The sequence below is a fragment of the Moschus berezovskii genome, chromosome 5, assembly GCF_049115385.1.
Source record: "Moschus berezovskii isolate FMDL1 chromosome 5, NW_MosBer_1.0, whole genome shotgun sequence".
Classification (NCBI taxonomy): Eukaryota; Metazoa; Chordata; class Mammalia; order Artiodactyla; family Moschidae; genus Moschus; species Moschus berezovskii.
In genome coordinates, this window is record NC_142464.1 from 41283404 (window position 1) to 41306169 (window position 22766).

General features: G+C 36.6%; 1 protein-coding gene across 2 annotated transcripts in view; it reads right to left on the minus strand.

Annotated features, from left to right (window-relative positions):
- CCSER1 (coiled-coil serine rich protein 1) overlaps positions 1-22766 on the minus strand; it is a 1509256-nt gene that overhangs the window by 473134 nt on the left and 1013356 nt on the right. For both annotated transcript variants that reach the window (XM_055435111.2, XM_055435112.2), the window contains exon 10: positions 20382-20426. In XM_055435111.2, the coding sequence (XP_055291086.2) occupies positions 20382-20426 (45 nt within the window). The remainder of the gene's footprint in view (positions 1-20381; positions 20427-22766) is intronic.

Sequence of the window (22766 nt, forward strand, 5' to 3'; positions counted from 1 at the left end):
TAAAAGGGCCTGGCACACAGTAGGTGCTCAGTAAAGGTTAGTTCTCCCAGTGCAGGTATTGTTATTGGAAATGTGCTAGTGACATCTAGTGGTAATTCCTGCAAACCTCAAGAAGGCTTCCTCAGAGCTTCCCAATAAGTCATGCGTTCATTCCATCAGCAAATGATTTTTAAATATCTCCTGTGTTCTAGGCTCTTAAATCTAGTTCTGAGAACTGCAAGATTTGAAAGACACAACATCTACTCTAGAAAAGCTCTGGCTATTGCCACCCAGACAATGTTAGCCAATTACTCTAAAAAATATAATTATTTCTACAATAGCAGTAAGAAAAAAATACAAATATGCTACAGAATATATGCTTTTGAACCGTGGTGTTGGAGAAGACACTTGAGAGTCTCTTGGACTGCAAGGAGATCCAACCAGTCAATCCTAAATGAAATCAGTCCTGAATATTCATTGGAAGGACTGATGTTGAACCTGAAACTCCAATACTTTGGCCACCTGATGTGAAGAACTGACTCATTTGAAAAGACCCTGATGCTGGGCAAGATTGGAGGTGGGAGGAGAAGGGGATGACAGAGGATGAGATGGTTGAATGGCATCACCGACTCAATGGACATGAGTCTGAATAAACTCTGGGAGTTGGTGATGGACAGGCAGGCCTGGCGTGCTGCAGTCCATGGAGTCACAAAGAGTCAGACATGACTGAGTGACTGAACTGAACAGAATAGAAAACTCACTTTGACAAAGGAGATGGCATTTTGGCTGGGTCTTAAAGAATCAATGAAATGCCCTCATTATAATTTAACTGAAGGAGAAATGAGGAAATTTGATTATTTCTAAAATGTTAGTAAGTAAGGCTTATTTGCTAAAGTCTTGGTTGATGTGATAAATAGTTTAGCCCTTCTCTTCCTATGACAGGAAGATAGCAGCATTCTGCAGTGAGTAAGGTTCTAATTATACTTGGGCAAAAGGGTGAAGGAAAGATTGGTGATGGAAGAGAAGAGAAGCTGGAGAATCTATTAAATGGTTATTATAATTTTGCACTTCAGAGGTAACAAAGATCTAATTTGTTCAGTGGAAAAGGGATAGACAGGACAAAACATTAATGAGATATACCTGACGTAAAATGGAGACTATAATGATTGTGACAAGTGAAAACATACAAAAGCAGAAAGAAATGAGATTGATTTATGTTTTCTCAAAGGGACGATTAAGAAATAATGTCATTAAGTGAAATTAAAAAAAAAAAAACAGAAGAAACGAGTTTGGGGGAAGGAAGAAAATAAGTTATAAATTGTCTTTGTATATATTGTTAAAACTGAAGAAATATTTGAATAGAAATGTCCAATAGGTGAACAGACGGAGGTCAGGAGAGAGATCTAGGTGGAGACAGAGACACGCACATCAGCATGTAGCCAACATTGCAGCCATTAGGGTGGATAAGATCACCAGGGCAAAGTGTGCCAAAAGAGGAAAAGGTGAAGAGACAGGGTTAAGACCTTAGGGAACACCAAAATTTAACTAGTAAGTCCTAAATAAGAACTAGACTCAGCCTTAGTTTGTTGAGAACAGTCCCTTAGTAAGTTGTAAACAGACAACAAAATGGCTTTTGAAACAGGAATACCTCAACTAACTACAACATAACTTTTAAAAAACACTTAAGCTAAATTTAAAGTTTAAAAGCAAAGCTATAAAGTTATTTCCCCACAGTCTCATGAAATAAATTGTTTGGATTTTCCTCTCTTAACTGAAAACTCTGCTTTATGATTTGAGTGTAGTCCTTTCTAGGTTGGAGGGGAAATTTTATTTGACTGCCTATAAAATACATAACTTCTCTACTTCTCTCATTAAATTTGGTCAGTTAGGTTTCTTTCTTAGTTTTATTTTCCTCTTCTTTCTCTCTTCTCTTTTCCTCTCTCCTGATACAGGTATTTTGTGCTTCAGTGAATTTCTGGGAAAAGAGCCCAGTTGGTTTACTTTTTTTTTTTTTTAATTATAGACTACTTCACAAATTTAGGATATTAACTTTATACTTGAAGTGCTGTTACCTTGAAAGAATATCTATTCATGCTGTTTTGTTAGTTAAATACCTACAAATCTATGGCCTTCCAAAATGTTTCGTGTCTGACTCTTTGTGACCTCATGTACAGTCTATGGAATTCTCCAGGCCAGAATACTGGAGTGGATAGCCATTCCCTGTTCCACGGGATCTTCCCAACCCAGGGATCAAACCCAGGTCTCCCTCATTGCAAGCAGATTCTTTACCATCTGAGTCACCAGGGAAGCTCAAGAACACTGGAGTGAGGACCCTATCCCTTCTCCAGGGAAACTTCCCAACCCAACAATTGAACTGTGGTCTCCTATGTGATAAGAGAATTCTTCACCAGCTGAGCTACCAGGGGAGCCCTAATATAAATTAACTTTGGAAAAGTTAACTCTGGAGAATCAGCTAATCCTCTCTCCATCAGAATCAGTCTTATCTGTCCAAAAGGGGATTACAATTCACAGTAGTCTGAATGAATGAATGTTAGGTTGTTTCACTGGTGTCTGACTCTTTGCAACTCTACGGACTGTACCCCACCAGGCTCCTCTGTCCATTGGATTCTTCAGGCAAGAATACTGGAGTGGGTTGCCATTTCCTTCTCCAGGAGATCTTCACCCCCAGGGATTACACCTATGTCTCTTACATTTCCTGGTGGGTTCTTTACCATGAGAGCCACCTGGGAAGCCTCAGGTTGGTCACATGAGATGAACATGTTCTTCACGGTCTTCATGAACAAGGACTGAAGACCCTTCATAATTTAATCTTGAAAAAGAATAATGGACAATTTAATCAGCTAAATTAGCCCCATCATACAATTTAAGATTCACTTGAATCACCTGCTTTGAAATTATGAAATGGCATATTTAAAAAAAAATTCAACTACATTATATTATTTTGCACAATTGAGGCTTTATAAATATTTTTCTATTTCAAAATTTTATACCTCAAATTAAACTAAAATGTAACAAATTTCAGCATCTAAATCTTTAAGTAGGCTAATGAGAATAAATTAAATATGCTTATTATATTCAATATTTAATTATAAATGACACTAAACTATATGAAGTAAATATGTGAAAGACAAAGGAAATGAATCATCTAGACTAGCATACATGTTCTAAATCCAATTCTTATTGATTCCAAACAAAAAAAAAAAATCAAGATTTAACTCAACAAACATTTGTTGAGCACTTACTATATATCAGGAAATATTCCAGGTTTTATGGCTGGACACAGAGTAAGATTCTGTTTTCTAGGAACTCAGTCTAAGTGACAGAATGGTGGAGATATAAATAAAAAGGTAAATATGATAACATAATAGAACTGAGTAATAGAACTATTTTTTCAAGTAGGAATCCTTGGAGAATTCTTCCTTGAATAGGCAACATTCAATCCAAAATATTAATTCAATCGAAGATACGACATTCATTCCAAGATATTAAGAGGAGGTGGCAAGAATACACAGAAGAACTATACAAAAAAGATCTTCATGACCCAGATAGTCATGATGGTGCGATCACTCACCTAGAGCCAGACATCCTGCAATGCAAAGTCAAGTGGGCCTTAGGAAGCATCATTATGAACAAAGCTAATGGAGGTGATGGATTTTCAGTTGAGTTATTTCAAATCCTAAAAGATGATGCTGTGAAAGTGCTGCACTCAATATGCCAGCAAATTTGGAAAACTCAGCAGTGGCCACGGGACTGGAAAAGGTCAGTTTTCATTTCAATCCCAAAGAAAGGCAATGCCAAAGAGTGTTCAAACTACCGCACGATTGCACTTGTCTCACATGATAGCAAAGTAATGCTCAAAATTCTCCAAGCCAGGCTTCAACAGCATGTGAACCATGAACTTCCAGATATTCAAGCTGGTTTTAGAAAAGGCAGAGGAAACAGAGATCAAATTGCCAACATCTGCTGGATCATCGGAAAAGCAAGAGAATTCCAGAAAAACATCTACTTCTGCTTTATTGACTATGCAAAAGCCTTTGACTTTGCAGATCACAACAAACTGTGGAAAATTCTTCAACAGATGGGAATAACAGAATACCTGAACTGCTTCCTGAGAAATCTGTATGCAGGTCAAGAAACAATATTTAGAACTGGACACAAAATAACAGACTGATTCCAAATAGGGAAAGTACCTCAAGGCTGTATATTGTCAACCTGCTTATTTAACTTATATGCAGAGTATATCACGTAAAATGCCATGCTGGATGAAGCACAAACTGGAAGAAAGATTGCTGGGAGAAACATCAATAACCTCAGATACACAGATGACACCACCATTATGGCAGAAAGTGAAGAAGAACTAAAGAGCCTCTTGATGAAAGTGAAGGTGGAAAGTGAAAAAGTTGGCTTAAAACTCAACATTCAGAAAACAAAGATCTCGTCATCTGATCCCATCCCTTCATGGCAAATAAATGGGGAAACAATGGAAACTGTGACAGACTTTATTTTGGGGGGCTCCAAAATCACTGCAGATGGTGAGTGCAGCCATGAAATTAAAAGATATTTGCTCTTTGGAAGAAAATTATGACCAAACTAGACAGCAAATTAAAAAGCAGAGATATTACTTCACCAACAAAGGTCTGTCTAGTCAAAGCTATGGTTTTTCCAGGAGTCATGTGTGGATGTGAGAGTGGACTATAAAGAAAGCTGAGCACCAAAAAATTGATGCTTTTGAACTGTGGTATTGGAGAAGACTCTTGAGAGTCCCTTGGACTACAAGGAGATCAAAGCAGTTAATCCTAAAGGAAATCCACCCTGAATATTCATTGGAAGGACTGATGGACTGATGCTGAAGCTAAAACTGCAGTATTTTGGCCACTTGATGTGAGGAACTGACTCATTTGAAGAGACCCTGATGCTGGGAAAGACTGAAGGCAGGAGGAAAAGGGGATGACAGAGGACGAGATGGTTGGATGGCATCACCGACTCAGTGGATATGAGTTTCAACAAGCTCCAGGAGTCGGTGATGGACAGGGAAGGTGGGTATGCTATAGTCCATGGGGTTACAAAGAGTCGGGCACAACTAAGTGACTGAACTGAACTGAATCCAAGATGTGGTGCTAAGTGGCTTTACATTCTGAGATAGAATGTCTACTGTCTTTAATTAATCCAAGGCAACAGTAACAATAAACAATAATCATATTTAAAACTTCCATATTGGGTATTCTTATTGGTATCTGGCATAGTGATCATTATTTTTCACATGCAATCTCATTTTCTCTATTCATAACAATCCTATGCAATAAGGTACAACTATGGATTTAAACTTTTTAATGAAGAATCTGAGGTTCAGATTATGCAACTTGGTCAACATCACAGTGCTGAACAAATGGCAGAACTGGTAATAAAAGCTCTAAAATACTTGCTCTCTACAAATCCCACTATGCCACACTGCGTCTTATTGCACAGTCATTTCTCATTCAGGGAAAACTGAATGAATTCTTGTGCTACAGATATCTTTGTCTGTAAAACATAAATAATACTCATACAAATTAAATTTGACCCTATTGAATTCATTGGCTCCAGCAACACCTAAACCATCTGCAGTTTTCTTTGACCTCAAATGGTCTGAATGCTACACAAAAACATCTATGAATTACTCCATTCTCAAGAAATGAATACTGAAGTTACTATGTTCTCCAGGCAGCACTTCATTATTCTATTCAATTCCTTTCAATTGCGAAGCTCTTAAATATGTTTTTCACATTCACTTTCTTGTTGCCAGTTCTTGAACTATTTTCAACATGGTTATCAACTCTTTTATCCATTGAAAGTCACTCACTAAGATGAGTAAAATCTTTTTCAAGGCAAAATTGGAGATCGCTTGCTTCCCCCAATGCTTTGACCTCTGTACACGTTGACATTTTGTACTAGGTACTACTTACTCTCAATATTCTTTGTGACATCTGCTTTCAGAAAGTAAACCAGAGTCAATATATTATCAAATGTAAATTGTTAGAGGAGAAAGCAACATCTGATAGACTATAATTGGAAACAAGAACGGGGCAAAACCATTTTTTTCAGTTTTGGTAAAAACTAGATTCTACATGTTTAAACAAATGTGTTTAATTTCTAAAATTCCAGACTTTTAGATATTAAGCAAATCTATATTTCAAATAACTTGTACATAATCAAGCACAGGATTATCTTCATAATGTTGTGTGACAATAGTATCAGTTATAAATAGGAGGATAAGTTAAAATGGTTAAATATCATTAACATACTCATTTTTCAATTGGACACTTTTGAATAATTAAAAATGAGAACACAAATTCAGATAAGCCTTATATTATCTATCAACTGTTGCAGAGGATATTCCTCTGGGTCTTATTTGTGATTGTCTACCGCAAAGAGTCGGACACGACTGAGCGACTGAACTGAACTGAACCCCTACTGCCATACAGAAATTGTCAAACAGGTGCACTGTGAATTTTCCCATGTAGAATACTGTCTGATCACACTCCCTTTAGCCTAAAAAGAAAAGTACAGGTCATGCTAATGTTCAGGATTCACATATTGGCAGTAATTTGGTTTAATAAATACAATGGATTAGATATACATTAGATCAATAAATCTGCATAGAGACTGTTTTTAATTTACCTTATCACCAACATTTATCTTCCTTCATAGAATATGTTATTATTGATCAGTGAAAGCTAAGACTCACTCTCTAGATGTAATAGATTTCAGTTCAGTTCAGTCACTCAGTCGTGTCCGACTCTCCGTGACCCCATGAATCACAGCACGCATTTAGAGAGGGGCAGTTGGGAAGCTAATTTTGCCAGGAGATCAGGACTCCGTTAAGAAGACTGAACCTAGGAAAATTGCAAACTGCTTATTTCAGATAAATTTTGTATTTTACTAAAGAAATCCCTATTGATTTAAAAATAATAGAATAAAATGAAAATATTGGCCCAACCTTCATTCTAGATGGGTTATTACTAGTGTATCTTTTCTAATTCAACTGTCTTTATGAAAATATATGGATCATGAGAATACTCTACCACAGTACAAGTAGTAAATTAAAAAAGATTAGTTAAACGGTGCTTTTATCATTTGAATATTATAAAAGGAAAAACAAGCGATAAATATTTAAAAAGTAATTTTTCTTATCCTAGTTCCTGTTGCTAAAGTATAAGTATACTTTAATTGAACCTTGTAGATGAGCTGGGGGAAATTAGATCACACTGTTTATCATTAGAAGAGACTGTCCAACTCCTAAGTAGATGGCTGAGACCATCATTTAGGGGTAGTCAAGAGAGAGGAAATGGCAACCCACTCCAGTATTCTTGCCTGGAGAATCCCATGAACAGAGGAGCCTGGCAGGCTACAGTCCATGGGGTAGCAAGAGTCGGACACAACTTAGTGACTAAACCACCACCACCAAAAGAGACAAAGTATATGCAAAAAAAAAAAAAAAAAGTAGAGGAGATACTTAATTTACACAGAAAGTAGAATGATGTAAAATTAGATAACAGAATAAAAGAACTGATTATACGTTTTTCCTAAAAGATCAAGACATATTCCTTGCAAATGGATGAACCTGACAGTATTCAATTTATAATGACAAGTTTTAAGTAGGCTTCTATTCTTTATAGTCAAATAATTTGCTAACCAAAATGCAAGAGAAATTATGGTCTTGGTCTTGGGTGAGATAATATCTATATACAACAAGTGAGTAGAAAAGAGAGAAAGAGAGGGGATATGGTTGTTTAGCAATTAAGATTAGATAACTCTCATGAGGAATTCAAACAGTCAAAATAATCAGTTGTGGTAAATCTATTAATTTCTCTTCTTATAAGTCATAGTGTAATGCTAAATTTTTGCTAAAACCTATTTCCTAGATTAGAATCCTGGCTTCACCAACTTACTAATTATAAGACTTGGGCAAGTTATTTAAACCATTTTTGTTTTGAATTTTTCTTCTTTGAAATGAGAATGATAATAGTGGCTCTTTCAAAAGCTTGTTGTGGTAAGTGCTTCAGTCAGTTCAGTTGCTCAGTCATGTCCAACTCTGTGACTCCATGGATTGCAGCACACCGGGCTTAACTGTCCATCACCAACTCCCGGAGTTTGTGCAAACTCATGTCCATTGAGTCGGTGATGCCATCCAACCATCTCATCCTCTGTCGTCCCCTTCTCCTCCAGCCCTAAATCTTTCCCAGCATCAGGGTCTTGTCTTTTTTTTTTTTCTAATCAAGACTTTTATTTATTTTTTCTTTCTTTTTTAATTTTCAATTAGAAGATAAATACTTTACAATATTGTGATGGTTTCTACCATACATCAACATGAATCAGCCATAGGTAATACATATGCCCCCTCCCTCTTGAACCTCCTACCCACCTCCCTTCCCATCCCACCCCTCTAGGTTGTCACAAAGCCCTGGCTTTGGATTCCCTGTATCATACAGCGAAAGTTTTCTTTCTGAGAAAACAAAATTTTTTAAAAAATCAAGTCTGGGTAAAAATTCAGTTCAGTTCAGTTCAGTCGCTCAGTCGTGTCCGACTCTTTGCGACCCCATGAATCACAGCACGCCAGGCCTCCCTGTCCATCACCAACTCCTGGAGCTCACTCAAACTCATGTCCATCGAGTCGGTGATGCTATACAGCCATTTCATTCTCTGTCGTCCCTATCTCCTCCCACCCCCAATCCCTCCCAGCATCAGACTCTTTTCCAGTGAGTCAACTCGTCGCATGAGGTGGCAAAAGTATTGGAGTTTCAGCTTCAGCATCAGTCCTTCCAATGAATATTCAGGACTGATTGCCTTTAGGAGTGACTTGTTGGATCTTCTTGCAGTTCAAGAGACTCTCAAGAGTCTTCTCCAATACCACAGTTCAAAAGCATCAGTTCTTCCATGCTCAGCTTTCTTTATAGTCCAAGTGCTTACAGAAATAATAAGCATACAAAAAGCACTGACTGAGGGTAACTCAGTTTTTTGTTTGTTTTTTTACATTGTGAAAAGACAGGGGCCTATTTTTTTTAGGCTTTTAGAGTCTTTCTTCGGTGATGGAAAATCAGTTTTCAGAGCATTTGGGGTATTAGAATTTCAGATAAATTATTTACATGGGTTATTTTATTCTTTTTTACTGTTGATATTTGTTGTTAAAATTTATTTATTTATTTTTTTGAAGTTAACTTCAGAATGTTTTTATTTATTTTTTTTTTGAACAGAGGAAAATTTATGCGTCGAACCTGGATTGGTCACTTATGATAATATACATGCTACAATTCCATTCTCTCCAATCATTCCACCTTCACCCTCTCCCACAGAATCCCAAAGACTGTTCTAAATGCCTATGTCTCTTTTGCAGTCTCTTATACAGGGTTTAGGTTACCATTTTTCTAAATTCCATATATATGCGTTAATATACGGTATTGATGTTCTTCTTTCTGGCTTACTTCACTCTGTATAATTGGCTCCAATTTCATCCACCTCATTAAAACTGATTCAAATGCATTCTTTTTGATGGCTGAGAAATACTCCATTGTGTTGTTGAAATTTAAATGTAACTAAATTTTAAAGTTATTTAAGAGACAAGATGTGAATAGGACCAGAGCAAACAGAAAAAGGGCAAAGAGAAAGCTTTGAGGGAAATGGACTTGTATGGTTGTATTACTTTTAGTGTGTTTCATAGACTGAATGGTGCCCCCCCCACCAATTCATATGCTGATGTCCTAATTCCCAATAGTTCAGAATGCAATGGCATTTGGAGATAGGGCTTTAAAAGAGCTAATTAACATAAAATGAGGCCATTAGAGTAGGCCGAACCACTGTGACTAGGGTCCTTATAAAAGGAAATCTGGGCACACAAAGACATGATGGGATAGAAACACCCAGAAGTGAGGACACAGGAGAAGGCACCCATTTGAAAGCCAAAGAGTAAAGCTTCAGAGAAGAAAAAACTATGGATACCTTGACCTTGGGTTTCTAGATCCAAAACTGTGAGGAGATAAATTTCCACTGTTAAGCCTTCCCAGTCTATGGTACTCTGTGATGACAGACCTAGGAAACTACTATAGTAAGCAATAGCAATTTTACTTACAACTATTATTTTGAACACAACTGTTATCTGTGTGAGTCTGAAATACTCTAGTCTTAACATTTTTAATATAAGTAAAACAACTGTTTATATAATACTTCATTAGTATAATTAGTATAGTATTACATAGGCACCAAAATATCATAAATACACTATTATATCAGTTATTGGCAAACTTATTTAAAAATTTTTGATTACATGCTAGACAACAATGTGTTGATCACTGATAAGAAACTGAAGGGTCCTGTGATATAACTAAAGGACAGCAATGGAACTAATCAGGAGTGTTCCTATTCCATTGGGCTAACTGAGCATCGGTGTCCAGAAAACTGTCAAAGTAGGTGTGAGGACAGGAAGTAAAAAGAAATAGATATATGTCAAATAATTGTCCTCAAATGGAGGGATGAAGGAAGGATAGAAAGAGTTTTGGAACCTAGTTTTAAGCAGAGAGAAGGCAGGGAAGGTTTTCAGAGAAGAAAAGAGAAGTAGTGAGGTATATTTGTAGGTTTATAAGATTCTAAATATGTTAGTCAACAAAGCCAACAATTGAATATTTACATAAGGATTGTTTGTTCTGTATGAAACCATAAACATCAAGAGAAAAGAAATTCTCTTACTAAGTACTAGATGAATATCAAGATAATAAAACTGTTTATCTTCTGTATATTTTTGAGGTGGACATGACTTTTATTTATAATTACAATAAGAAAGGAATCATACATCTCCTCATTTATTTATGAATAAATACTTACCTGATGAAAGCAGGCTGAATCAATTCAACTATATGGAGTAGTATTTTCCTTTTATAACTGACATAGGTAAATGGCAAAAAATAACTGCATAAAAGGTTATATACACAAGTAAAAACAGCAATGCACAAAGTACTCAACATGTTTGACTGCTTTCAAATAAAAATATAAGGCTGTGAAATAAAAATCATAATTTGTTTTTGCCTTTTGAACTGAAAACATCTCCAGGGTTTGTGATTCTAAAAGTAATATATATGCCTTATAAGAACTGACATCTATATTTTTACTGAGTAGAAAGTCAAAATCTTTCTACAGTAATCCTTCTTAGTCCTCATCTTTTTGTAAAATCCACTTTAAAATTACAAATCTTTAATTGTATACAAGTATTTCTGGAAAAATACTCATAAATGAGGAAAATATAGTGCATTTCAAAACTCTGAGGTCAAAATCTCCATTCACTTCACCTGTTGTGCACATCAATGCAAAGACAGAGTGTCATAAACTCTGACTAATTTTCCTAGTCTCGACCTATTACCTACCTCATAAGACTTCCTTTTAAATCATCCTGCCTGTAAACACCCTCTAAATATCCTCCCCTAAAACCCTCATTTAGAGACCTGTTAAAATTCTGTCAATGTGGTATTCTCTTTTTCTTGCCAGTACTTCTAACAAACTGAGTTTTGCTTGCTCAAAAGTTGTTTTCTTTGCAGTCATTTGTCAGATGAATAGTCAAAAATTGTGAAGATAAAGGAGAACTCCCAGTGCAAGCCTTGTGCAACCTGACTTAAACTCCTCTGTTTGAAACCTGTTCCTCCAAGATCACTGAAGTTTCCATCTAGGAGTCTCTCTGACAGCAACAGTGAGGTATGTGCTGCATTTGGTCTAAATTTTAAGTTATTTTTGGCATTCTCCCAAATGCAGAGTTTATGCCTCCTAGGAATGAGAATTGGTTTTAGTAATAGTTTGATAGCCTAATAAATTTTTTGAAAATTCTTATTCTAGATGAAAACAACTGCTCTGTTACTTACAACATGACTGTCTGTTTTCATGGTTTCTATTGTGAGTCAATAAAGGGAGCATTCATGAGGTTGAAGTGCTTAGAGTTAGGTTTTGTTAGACTGATTTTCTTTAGACAAACTTTACCTGAGCAGTTATTCAAAATCTTGTGAGGATCTTCTCCAGTCTTACCTTTGTTGATTCCAGTCAGTCTCATTTTGCTCAAAGTTAGGGAGTTTAAGTTCCTCACCTGGTCTTTAGCCAGGTTCTTAAACAGGAAGTTGCCCAAGAAAAATTTTAATGTGTTTTTTTTTCAGTTTATTTGGCCCTCTAGATCAAATTTATGATTGCTTTCTATTTTAGCTCATGTGCTTATCTAATTGGTGTAATTCTATCCAATATGTCTGCAACCTGATCGCCAAAGAATTGATGCTTTTGAACTGTGGTGCTGGAGAAGACTCTTGAGAGTCCCTTGGACTGCAAGGAGATCCAACCAGTCCATCCTAAAGGAGATCAACCCTGGGTGTTCATTGGAAGGACTGATGCTAAAGCTGAAACTCCAATACTTTGGCCACCTCATGCGACGAGTTGACTCACTGGAAAAGACTCTGATGCTGGGAGGGATTGGAGGTGGGAGGAGACGGGGACAACAGAGAATGAGATGGCTGGATGGCATCACCGACTCGATGGACATGAGTTTGAGTGAGCTCCGGGAGTTGGTGATGGACAGGGAGGCCTGGCGTGCTGTGATTCATGGGGTCGCAAAGAGTTGGACATACTGAGCAACTGAACTGAACTGAACTGAATTGTTATATTGATGCTTGATGCAATTCACTAGAGTTCAAATTATTGTTTAAACCTGTTGTTTATACTCTTGTGTGGCTCTCAAAGTGTGTGTGTAATGTGTTTCCTATATCTAAGGCTTCTTTTGTCCTTCCATTAATGATGGTTTCATGTTTGTCCAAAGCTGACTCCTTCTCCCCTTTCTCTTTTCCTCTATTTTTTTCTGCTTCTCTTAAGAAAAATTGTTCTTTCAATATGTACATACATCTCTAATCTAGATAATAATTTAAACATTTCCAAAAGAAAGATTTAAAAACTCGAATAATGTGCACTTTTTATGGATTTTGATTTCCTTATTTGAGATATGACTAAGAATGTATTCTTGCTTATAGAAGTAGTATTGGTAAGATTGATTTTGCTTAACCAATAAGTTTTTTTTGGATAGTTTCTTAAAATGTCAGTGGTCTATAAGCATAGAAGAAAAATAGGATGAAATATAGAAAAAACATAGGATGTGAAAAATAGCTAATAAAACCTGCAATGCTTAGGCACTGCTCTCTGTATACCATGCTATAAATGAAAAGGTAAATAAAATTTTCTCTCAGATGTAATATGAAATATGGACTTAAGAATTTTTGAGATTCAATGACAGATTTGAAGTTTATTTTATTTGTTGTCCTGTCAAGAATTTGTCATCTGAGAACCATTTTGAAATGTAAAACCTAAGGCTAGGCTTTAGATATCACTGGCTGCCACAGCATTGGATAGTTCGTGTAGACAGTAAAATCTCTCAACAACATGACACCCAAATTGTCTCTGACAGAAGGAAAGATGAAAGGAAGAACAAATAGAAATAATACTAACAGTTGTCATTTATTACATGCTTCCGAGGTGGCAGGTACTGCTCAAAGAGCTTTACCCGTATTAACTCATTTTATCCTTTTAAAAAAATTTTGAAATAGAAATAATCATGATGGTCTTTAAAGTGTAACTCTTTCAATTAAATATTGATTTACAAGCACAAAGATTTTTCAGTTCATTTATTGCCTGTCAATTCCGAGAAAGGGGGAAAAAAGGGATTTTTTTTTTTTTTACTGAGTCCTTAAAAGGTCTCTTGATCTCAGAATTGAACTGTAAATCAGATACACCTCAGTGACAAATTACAGCCACTGAATTATTGAATAATTCTCACTATGAAGGAAGAGTTACTTTTGCCACAGATTTTATATCTCAAAGAAGACTATAATATTAACCAATACAAATGTCTCCCCCAGATTGTGTCATCACTGTGGTTTTAAAAGAATCTCTTATTCTACAAAACTCTATATCAACCAAGAATGGGATAGTTAAATTTCAACAAAAGTGAAACAGCCTATTCTGAATGCTGAACAATAAAGAAAACACACAAATGCAGCAAATTTTGCAGAAAAATTACTAACGATAACTGGCAATCATGATTTGTTTCCCAGTGAAGATTTTCACCAAGCTATAAAAGAAATATAGTTGTCTATACTTTCAAATTATATAGAACATTAGCTTTCAAGAGAACAATGGAACTTTATCACTTTTTACTCTTATTTCCAAGAGATATAACACATTTTCTTCAATTTTACTTCTGTTCTTAAAATTCACATATTCTGTTTCCTTTCTCTGTTTTGAAAACAATTCCCTCCAGTGGTCTGTTGGAACTAGGAGAAATAAGTAGCAAGTTCTCTTAACCTAAGCAGTAACCTAGGTCTAAAATAACTTGTATAATAATTCTATTATAAATAGAAAAATAAATCAATGGTGATTTTTATTTTGTTTCACTTTTAATAATGCCTATTATTATGGGTAAATAAATTATTTTGAAATACAGGGTATCAGGAAACCAGAATTGAAAGAGACACATGTACTCCAATGTTCATCGCAGCACTGTTTATAATAGCCAGGACATGGAAGCAACCTAGATGTCCATCTGCAGACGAATGGATAAAAAAGCTTTGGTACCTATACACAATGGAGTATTACTCAGCCATTAAAAAGAACACATTTGAATCAGTTCTAATGAGGTGGATGAAACTGGAGCCTATTATACAGAGTGAAGTAAGCCAGAAAGAAAAACACCAATACAGTATGCTGCTACTGCTAAGTCACTTGAGTCATGTCCGACTCTGTGTGACCCCATAGACGGAAGCCCACCAGGCTCCCCCATCCCTGGGATTCTCCAGCAAGAACACTGGAGTGGGTTGCCATTTCCTTCTCCAATGTGTGAAAGTGAAAAGTGAAAGTGAAGTCACTCAGTCGTGTCCGACCCTTAGCGACCCCACGGACTGCAGCCTACCAGGCTTCTCCACCCATGGGATTTTCTAGGCAAGAGTACTGGAGTGGCTTGCCATTGCCTTCTCCGCCAATACAGTATACTAACGCATATATATGGAATTTAGAAAGATGGAAATGATAACCCTGTATAGGAGACAGCAAAAGAGACACAGGTATATAGAACAGATTTTGGGGCTCTGTGGGAGAGGGTGAGGGTGGGATAATTTAGGAGAATGGCATTGAAACATGTATATTATCATATGTGACACGAATCGCCAGTTCAAGATCAATGCATGATACAGGATGCTCGGTGCTGGTGTGCGGGGATGACCCAGAGGGAGGATAAGGAGAGGAGGGAGGTGGGAGGGGGGTTCAGAAAGGGGAACTCACACACCCGGGGCGGATTCATGTCAATGTATGGCAAAACCAACCAATATAATATTGTAAAATAATTAGCCTCCAATAAAAAAAATAAAAGTATTACAACAACAACAACCAAAAAAAGAAATACAGGGTATCATTGATCTGAGTCTTTGAACATTCTCCCTTTTGAGGCTGAACTTCCAAAATGACTTACTTCAAGTAGAAATATCTCTGATTGATTATGCTTATGTACTAGAAGTTCATATCATCTGTAATTTCCTAGTTATGGTTTTTGGCAAAGAGAGGATTGGGAACATTATAGTCCAACAGAGAAAGTTGATAAAGCATTCTGAATTACAAAGCAGGTAGGTTGTAAGCATGTCCATGATTTTCTTGAGAGTAACACATTCATAAATCAGCTTTTAATAATTTGCTATGTCCACTGTTTCCTAACTATGTGTCCGTCAGAATCTATTTATTTGTACTTTTAATCCTACAAGTAAAATCCAAATTTTAAGAAGTATCACTGGCATGGTCAAACATAACCAACTGAAACTGAAAATCAATTTTCAAGTCACAACAGGGGATTTTTCTCATAAAAGGATGCATGTGTCTATACTTTGGGGGGTCTATTTCTAAGGAATGCATCTAGAAATTATCGAAAATTTTCCTTTTCTCTCAGATGTTTAAGAATCATTTTCAATATCTGTCTTATAGGAATATAAAACTCCTTATTTAAAATGTTCACGTGTACCAATATTAATCTTTCTTCAGAATTCCAGGTGAAGGATGGTAACATGATCACTACTTACTCTGTTCGTTACTTTGGGAGATTTGAGCTCTGCCAATTATGTAAAAGTGATTCCTGCTCATTACAAACTTGCACTTTATTGTAATTATACAGTTATTTCTGTAACTTCCAATAACACAGCCACAATCCAAAAGTTCTGATAATCACTGTCTCTCAGCTTGCAACATTAAGTATAACTTCTGAAATTAAATGCTTAATCCTGATTTAGATATTGAACCATAACAGCTTTCTTTATCCATATAAGTCTCATATCATGTATATTTAGACTTGGCAATATAAGTAAGTGTTAGTCTCTCAGTCGTGCCCGACTCTTTGCAACCCCATGGATTGCAGCTCACCAGGCTCCTCTGTCCATGAGATTTTCCAGGCAAGGATACTGGAGTGGGTTGCTATTTCCTTCTCCAGGGGATCTTCCCAACCCAGGGACTGAACTCGGTCTCCTGCACTGCAGGCAGATTCTTTACTGACTGAGCTACAAGGGAAGCCCTGCGATATAAAATATAAGATATTCAGAATAGGGATGATCAGGTATTTTTCAGGTAGGGTAGAAGAAAAGACAACTTGCCATTCAAAATTATTTTGTACAAACACATGCACACATACACACACAGGTGCATATGCATATGAATCTTTACCAAGTTAACAAAAACTGTATTTTGGAAAATATGATACTAATATTTAAAATAACAAAGGTGAGTCAATTCCTAAGCAAGTTAATAAGAAGTCCTGGGTCCCCAAGGAGGAGAAAGGGGTCTGGGGCTCTCAAGGAGGAGACAGGAGTCTAGAATTCTCAAGGAGGAGGAGAAGACAAAACGTTTTTTTTTCTCCCCTCTACATTTCTTAGTCTTAGTCACATAAAAGGTTTTTTTGTTTAAGCCTGGAACAGATGATTACACAACAACTCAGTTCAAACTCTGTACTAAGGATTATATAACAATGTATCCTGCTTGAGGACAGTATGTCCTTCCTGAAAACCTTCTGACTAATCCTGATATTTTAGAATGTATATTATGGGAGTGGATCTGGTAAAATCTCTCTATTGTTGAATTCTAATCCTGTTACCTTAAAATGTAAATTGTGGGAGTGGGTCTGGTAAAATTTTTACAACCTTGAGACATTCTTTTGATTTATTGTAATAACCAATTAAAAAAGTATATAACTCCCTTGCTTAGACTAGGGAAGGTGGTCTTCCCCATCCCCCTTATGATATCTGTGTCAGAAGCTTTCCCTGTCCCTTTTTCACTGTAATAAAACTCTGCAATACAAAAGCTTTTAAATGATCAAACCTGGTTCCACGTCCTGAAGCCAAAATCTTCAGAGATCACGAACCTGACCTCATTCACCATAAGCTATCAAAGGTATACAATCTTATAAGAAAACTGATAGTAACCTGGTTTTATCCACAATTCACAGTAAAAATACTGTATATAGGAGAACAGAGTTTCCTTAAGGAAAGAAATATGATTTATCTATGTGTCATATCCAATGAAATTTCACAGAGAATTTTTTTATGAGTTATAAGATCCACAAGAGTCAGGAAATTCACTCACAGATAGAAATATCAGTTATACAATGACGTTTTACACAGCGTTCCACTAATTTCCCTTTTTAAACAACCTTGCTATTACTTATTATGATCAGCATCCTCAATTTATATGCATGTATAAATACATTAAAAAAAGGTAACTAATTTTTTTAATACAACTAACATGTGTTTTCAAGTGTTTAAAACAATACAAGTAATTTAGGTACTGCTCATCTCTTTTTCCTTCAGGAAATTTGTATTTTAATCAATTCTTCTTAATTTATATTTTTTTTATACAGCATGTAGTGTTCAAATGTGGTCTTCCTGTCTAGCAATTAGCCTTTTAATAATATTTACTACTTAGCTAAACAGCATATTACTGCCTGCTTCAATTTTCCATGCAAACTCTCAAATGGTAAATAGAACATTTTAAAGGATACTTCTTAAACCTTCTTATAAATATTTGGGAAGAGGCCCTTAGTATCACATCCGTCAACATCTACTGGGAACATCTGTCATTTGAACTAAGACAAATTAATTCATCTTAAGAAGTAATCATTGTCGTTTTGTCTTCATCAATCACAATAGCATTAGGATGAAAAATTCTAAGAGGGTATTTTGAATAAGAGTTTTCCAAATCCACACATTTCAATTTAACATAATCACAAGTACTTTATATATACATCTTTGTAATACACACATGTAACAGAACACAGCAAGCAGGAATCAGAAAGATGCCTGTCACAATTCATAAGCAAGAGAGATCAGGACACTCTTAAGGAATTACACTCTTATTCATAGGTCACTTACCACTGTAACTTGATAAACAATGTTCACAACATATATCTCCTCTTGTCTGATACCTCCCTAAAGTGTCTTACCATAGAATGGATTAGACTTTATAATCACAGGGAAAACTGAGGTGAGTGTTAAGTTGATTACAAATAAGCCCAAGTAACCCAATATTGCCCATAATAATGCTTTCGTTAATTTGATGATCTTATCTTCTTCACAATAGCTCCACTAACCTCAGAATGGATCCCAAATCAAGGTTGTCCCCTCAATGCAGATATATATTAAATTGTAGGTCATTAAAAATTTGGCCTTCACACAAACCACAAAATACTTCCAAGAAAAAATTTTAATTTAAAATACATTATTGACATGTTCCTTACCCTTAAGTATATTTATAATAAAAATAAAATCAGAAGAAATAAAAAATAAGCAATAAAATTTAACAGCAACTCTTCTCAGTAAAAGCCAGTCATTAAGCTTTTAAACATAACATGAAAAAACTACAAAATCTTAACTTAAAAAATGATTTTTGCTACCATTTAGCAATGTCAGCTCATGGCTACATGGATTTGAATTTCCCTTCTTTAGACACACAATTGCTCTCAGACTAGGATACAGTGGTGAGGAGCTGAAACTACATCCTCAAAGACACTGAATCAGCAGAAATAAATCACAACTGTCCTGCTTAGCTGTGAACTTTCACTTAGAACATGAGAGTTGGGTTCTTTCTCTAACTAGATCCACTTTAGTTCCAACTGACAGACAGTAGTTACCCTCACAAACCAGTAAATGGCTCTGAGATCTTCCTTATACAGTACATGCTTCTACTGATGATTGTGTCTCTTTCACCTCTCCTACCATACGAAATATCTCTAGAGATTTAACTATATTTCACCTTCCCCAGCTCTTTTGCCAATGTGATCCTACTCTTGTGCATCCCTCTAAAGGAATAGATTCTTCTGGATAGAAATAGCAAATAAATGGAAAGAGGCCCTACATGACAGTTAACTAGGAACTAAAATGCCAAATACTAAAAACATGCAACTGGAAATTAGAAGAGCAAAGAGAGAGGGGCAAACACCATGCATTAAATACACAAGAAATATGATTTCACATAAAGAGAAACCGCAGATGGGAGGAGGGTTACATTATTTTCTCATTTTATAGACTACGTGTCTTCACCTTTGACCTAAATTATTCTGTAAATATCACTAAAAATAAAATTACCTTTTGAGTAACAAGAAAATATTGATTTACTGAATTAAATATCCCACCATCTCACTACATCCAGCAACCTGAGTCACAGAGAAAAGTAGAGCGTTTGCACATTTAGACGAAAAAGGATTTTATCTAATTAAAATTTGATAATAATATAAGTCACATAAATAATATGATATTCTGTTTGATACTACTAAAAATTTCCCTTCTGTATAAAGCATCTAGAGTAGACACTAATTAAAGGAAATTTTAGAATCACTAGTCTTACCAGACCAACTTCACACCATTGAACAATGCACACCCACCTAGCAGCATATGCCAAAACCCTTGGACACAAGGGTGAAGAATCACAGATGCCATAAAATGTTTTCATTGTTAAAATTATGCTAATCTTTCGGTAAATCACTTTAAATATTGTAAAAATTATTTGCTCAAAATGGTTTTTCTGCCCTGTCTAGAGGGCCCTACTGCTTTAAAAATCCACTTTAACAGAAACAAAACATTTACCTCACTGGAGACAGGATATTTTCTTCAGTTTTAGAAGAGCAAGTACAAATAACTCATTTACATAAACAAGTGTAAAATGTGTTTTAGCCAGAGTGAATGAGATGTTATCAAAATCCCTTTCAGCACATCCCCATCATCCTTAACATCATCAGCATCAGTCAACATCCCCCACATCATGGCAACACTGAAACCCTTTTCTCTTCTTCCCCATCCCTCTCCCTTTGACTTTCTTACCTCTCTCCCTCCTTGTACTGACTCCAGTCTTTTCAAGCTCAAACCCTGAAAGAGAAAAAAGAAAACCTACATATATTACTGATGGCAAAGAAGAAGTAACTAGTACCAGTGAGAAATTTTGAAGTGAAATAATTCATTTAACAAAGAAGATCTGAAGGCAGATTAATATTTCATACATACGATAATGTCTATAACTGAGTCAGTCTTCAAATGTGGTGTCAATGCACTTCTTGCTAAATCCCAAGACATTAAGTAAAAATAAAATATAAAGCATTTTTTCTTTTAGTAATGATTGTCGGTCCCTCAGTGAAATCACAATCTAAAAGGATTTGCTATGATAGTAAGTTTTTATTCTGTTGCTCTGCATTTGGCACATCTTGGGGCCCAGATCTGAGTTAAGGTTGATAAAAAGCATTAGCTTCATTTGCAGCATTGATGATCATCTATGAAATATTCAGAATTTTATCTCCTGAAAAAATTTCTCATCTTCTATTATCATAACTGCTTTTTACATTAAAAGAGGAGGGATTCACTTTAAAAGAGGAGGGATTCACTTTAAGTCCCCAATAAATACTAAGAATAATTAAATGATAGAAGACTATCTCTTTCTTTGCATGCCTATTGCAAAATATGCTTGTGGCACTAGAGTCTGTCTGTCCATCTGTCTATCCTCCCTGGAAATATTGCTATTTAGAAAGTGAGAGAATGGAAAAAATTGCTCCCTCCCCCAAACCCAACGACTGAGCGACTTCACTTTCACTTTTCACTTTCATGCATTGGAGAAAGAAAGGGCAACCCACTCCAGTGTTCTTGCCTGGAGAATCCCAGGGATGGGGGAGCCCGGTGGGCTGCTGTCTGTGGGGTCGCACAGAGTCGGACACGACTGAAGCAACTTAGCAGCAGCAGCATGGTGGCTCAGACAATAAAGAATCTGCTTGCAACACAGGAAACCCAAGTTAATGGGTCAGGAAGATCCCCTGGAGAAGGGTATGGCAACCCACTCCAGTATTCTTGCCTGGAGAATCCCATGGACAGAGGAGCCTAACGGGCTACAGTAGATGGGGTCGCAAAAAGACACGACTGAACAACTTTTCAAAACAACAACAAATACAATAAAAGCTTCAATTACTGTTATTTTCCTTATTGTAGTAGTTTTGTATGTGGAAGGAACTATATGAAAATTGCAGTGACATATGGTATCATAGTACCTAATTCTTTCTTTTAACCTTCCTTCCTTTTTCTTATCTTCTATTTCTCTCTCAGTTCAGTTCAGTTCAGTTCAGTCGCTCAGTCGTGTCCGACTCTCCGCGACCCCATGAATCACAGCACGCCAGACCTCCCTGTCCATCACCAACTCCCGGAGCTCACTCAAACTCATGTCCACAGAGTCGGTGATGCCATCCAGCCATCTCATTCTCTGTCGTCTCCTTCTCCTCCCGCCCCCAACCTTTCCCAGCATCAGAGTCTTTTCCAGTGAGTCAACTCGCCGCATGAGGTGGCCAAAGTATTGCAGTTTCAGCTTCAGCATCAGTCCCTCCAATGAACATCCAGGATTGATCTCCTTTAGAATGGACTGGTTGGATCTCCTTGCAGTATAAGGGACTCTCAAGAGTCTTCTCCAACACCACAGTTCAAAAGCATCGATTCTTCGGCGATCAGCTTTCTTCACAGTCCAACTCTCACATCCATACATGACCACGGGAAAAACCAATCACTCCCATAAATTATTTTATAATACATATTTATTTGGTAGGTACTATGGGTCAGATCGCAGCCGTGAAATTAAAAGACGTTTACTCCTTGGAAGGAAAGTTATGACCAACCTAGATGGCATATTAAAAAGCAGAGACATTACTTTGCCAACAAAGGGCCGTCTAGTCAAGGCTATGGTTTTTCCTGTGGTCATGTATGGATGTGAGAGTTGGACTGTGAAGAAAGCTGATCGCCGAAGAATTGATGCTTTTGAACTGTGGTGTTGGAGAAGACTCTTGAGAGTCCCTTGGACTGCAAGGAGATCTAACCAGTCCATTCTGAAGGAGATCAATCCTGGGTGTTCATTGGAAGGACTGATGCTAAAGCTGAAACTGCAATACTTTGGCCACCTCATGCGACGAGTTGACTCACTGGAAAAGACTCTGATGCTGGGAAAGGTTGGGGGCAGGAGGAGGAGACGATAGAGAATGAGATGGCTGGATGGCATCACCGACTCTGTGGACATGGGTTTAAGTGAACTCCGGGAATTGGTGATGGACAGGGAGGCCTGGCCTGCTGTGATTCATGGGGTCGCGGAGAGTCGGACACGACTGAGCAACTGAACTGAACTGAACTGATGGGTCAGACACCATGCTAGATAGTAGTATTATCAGTAATAAATAGTCCTCAAAG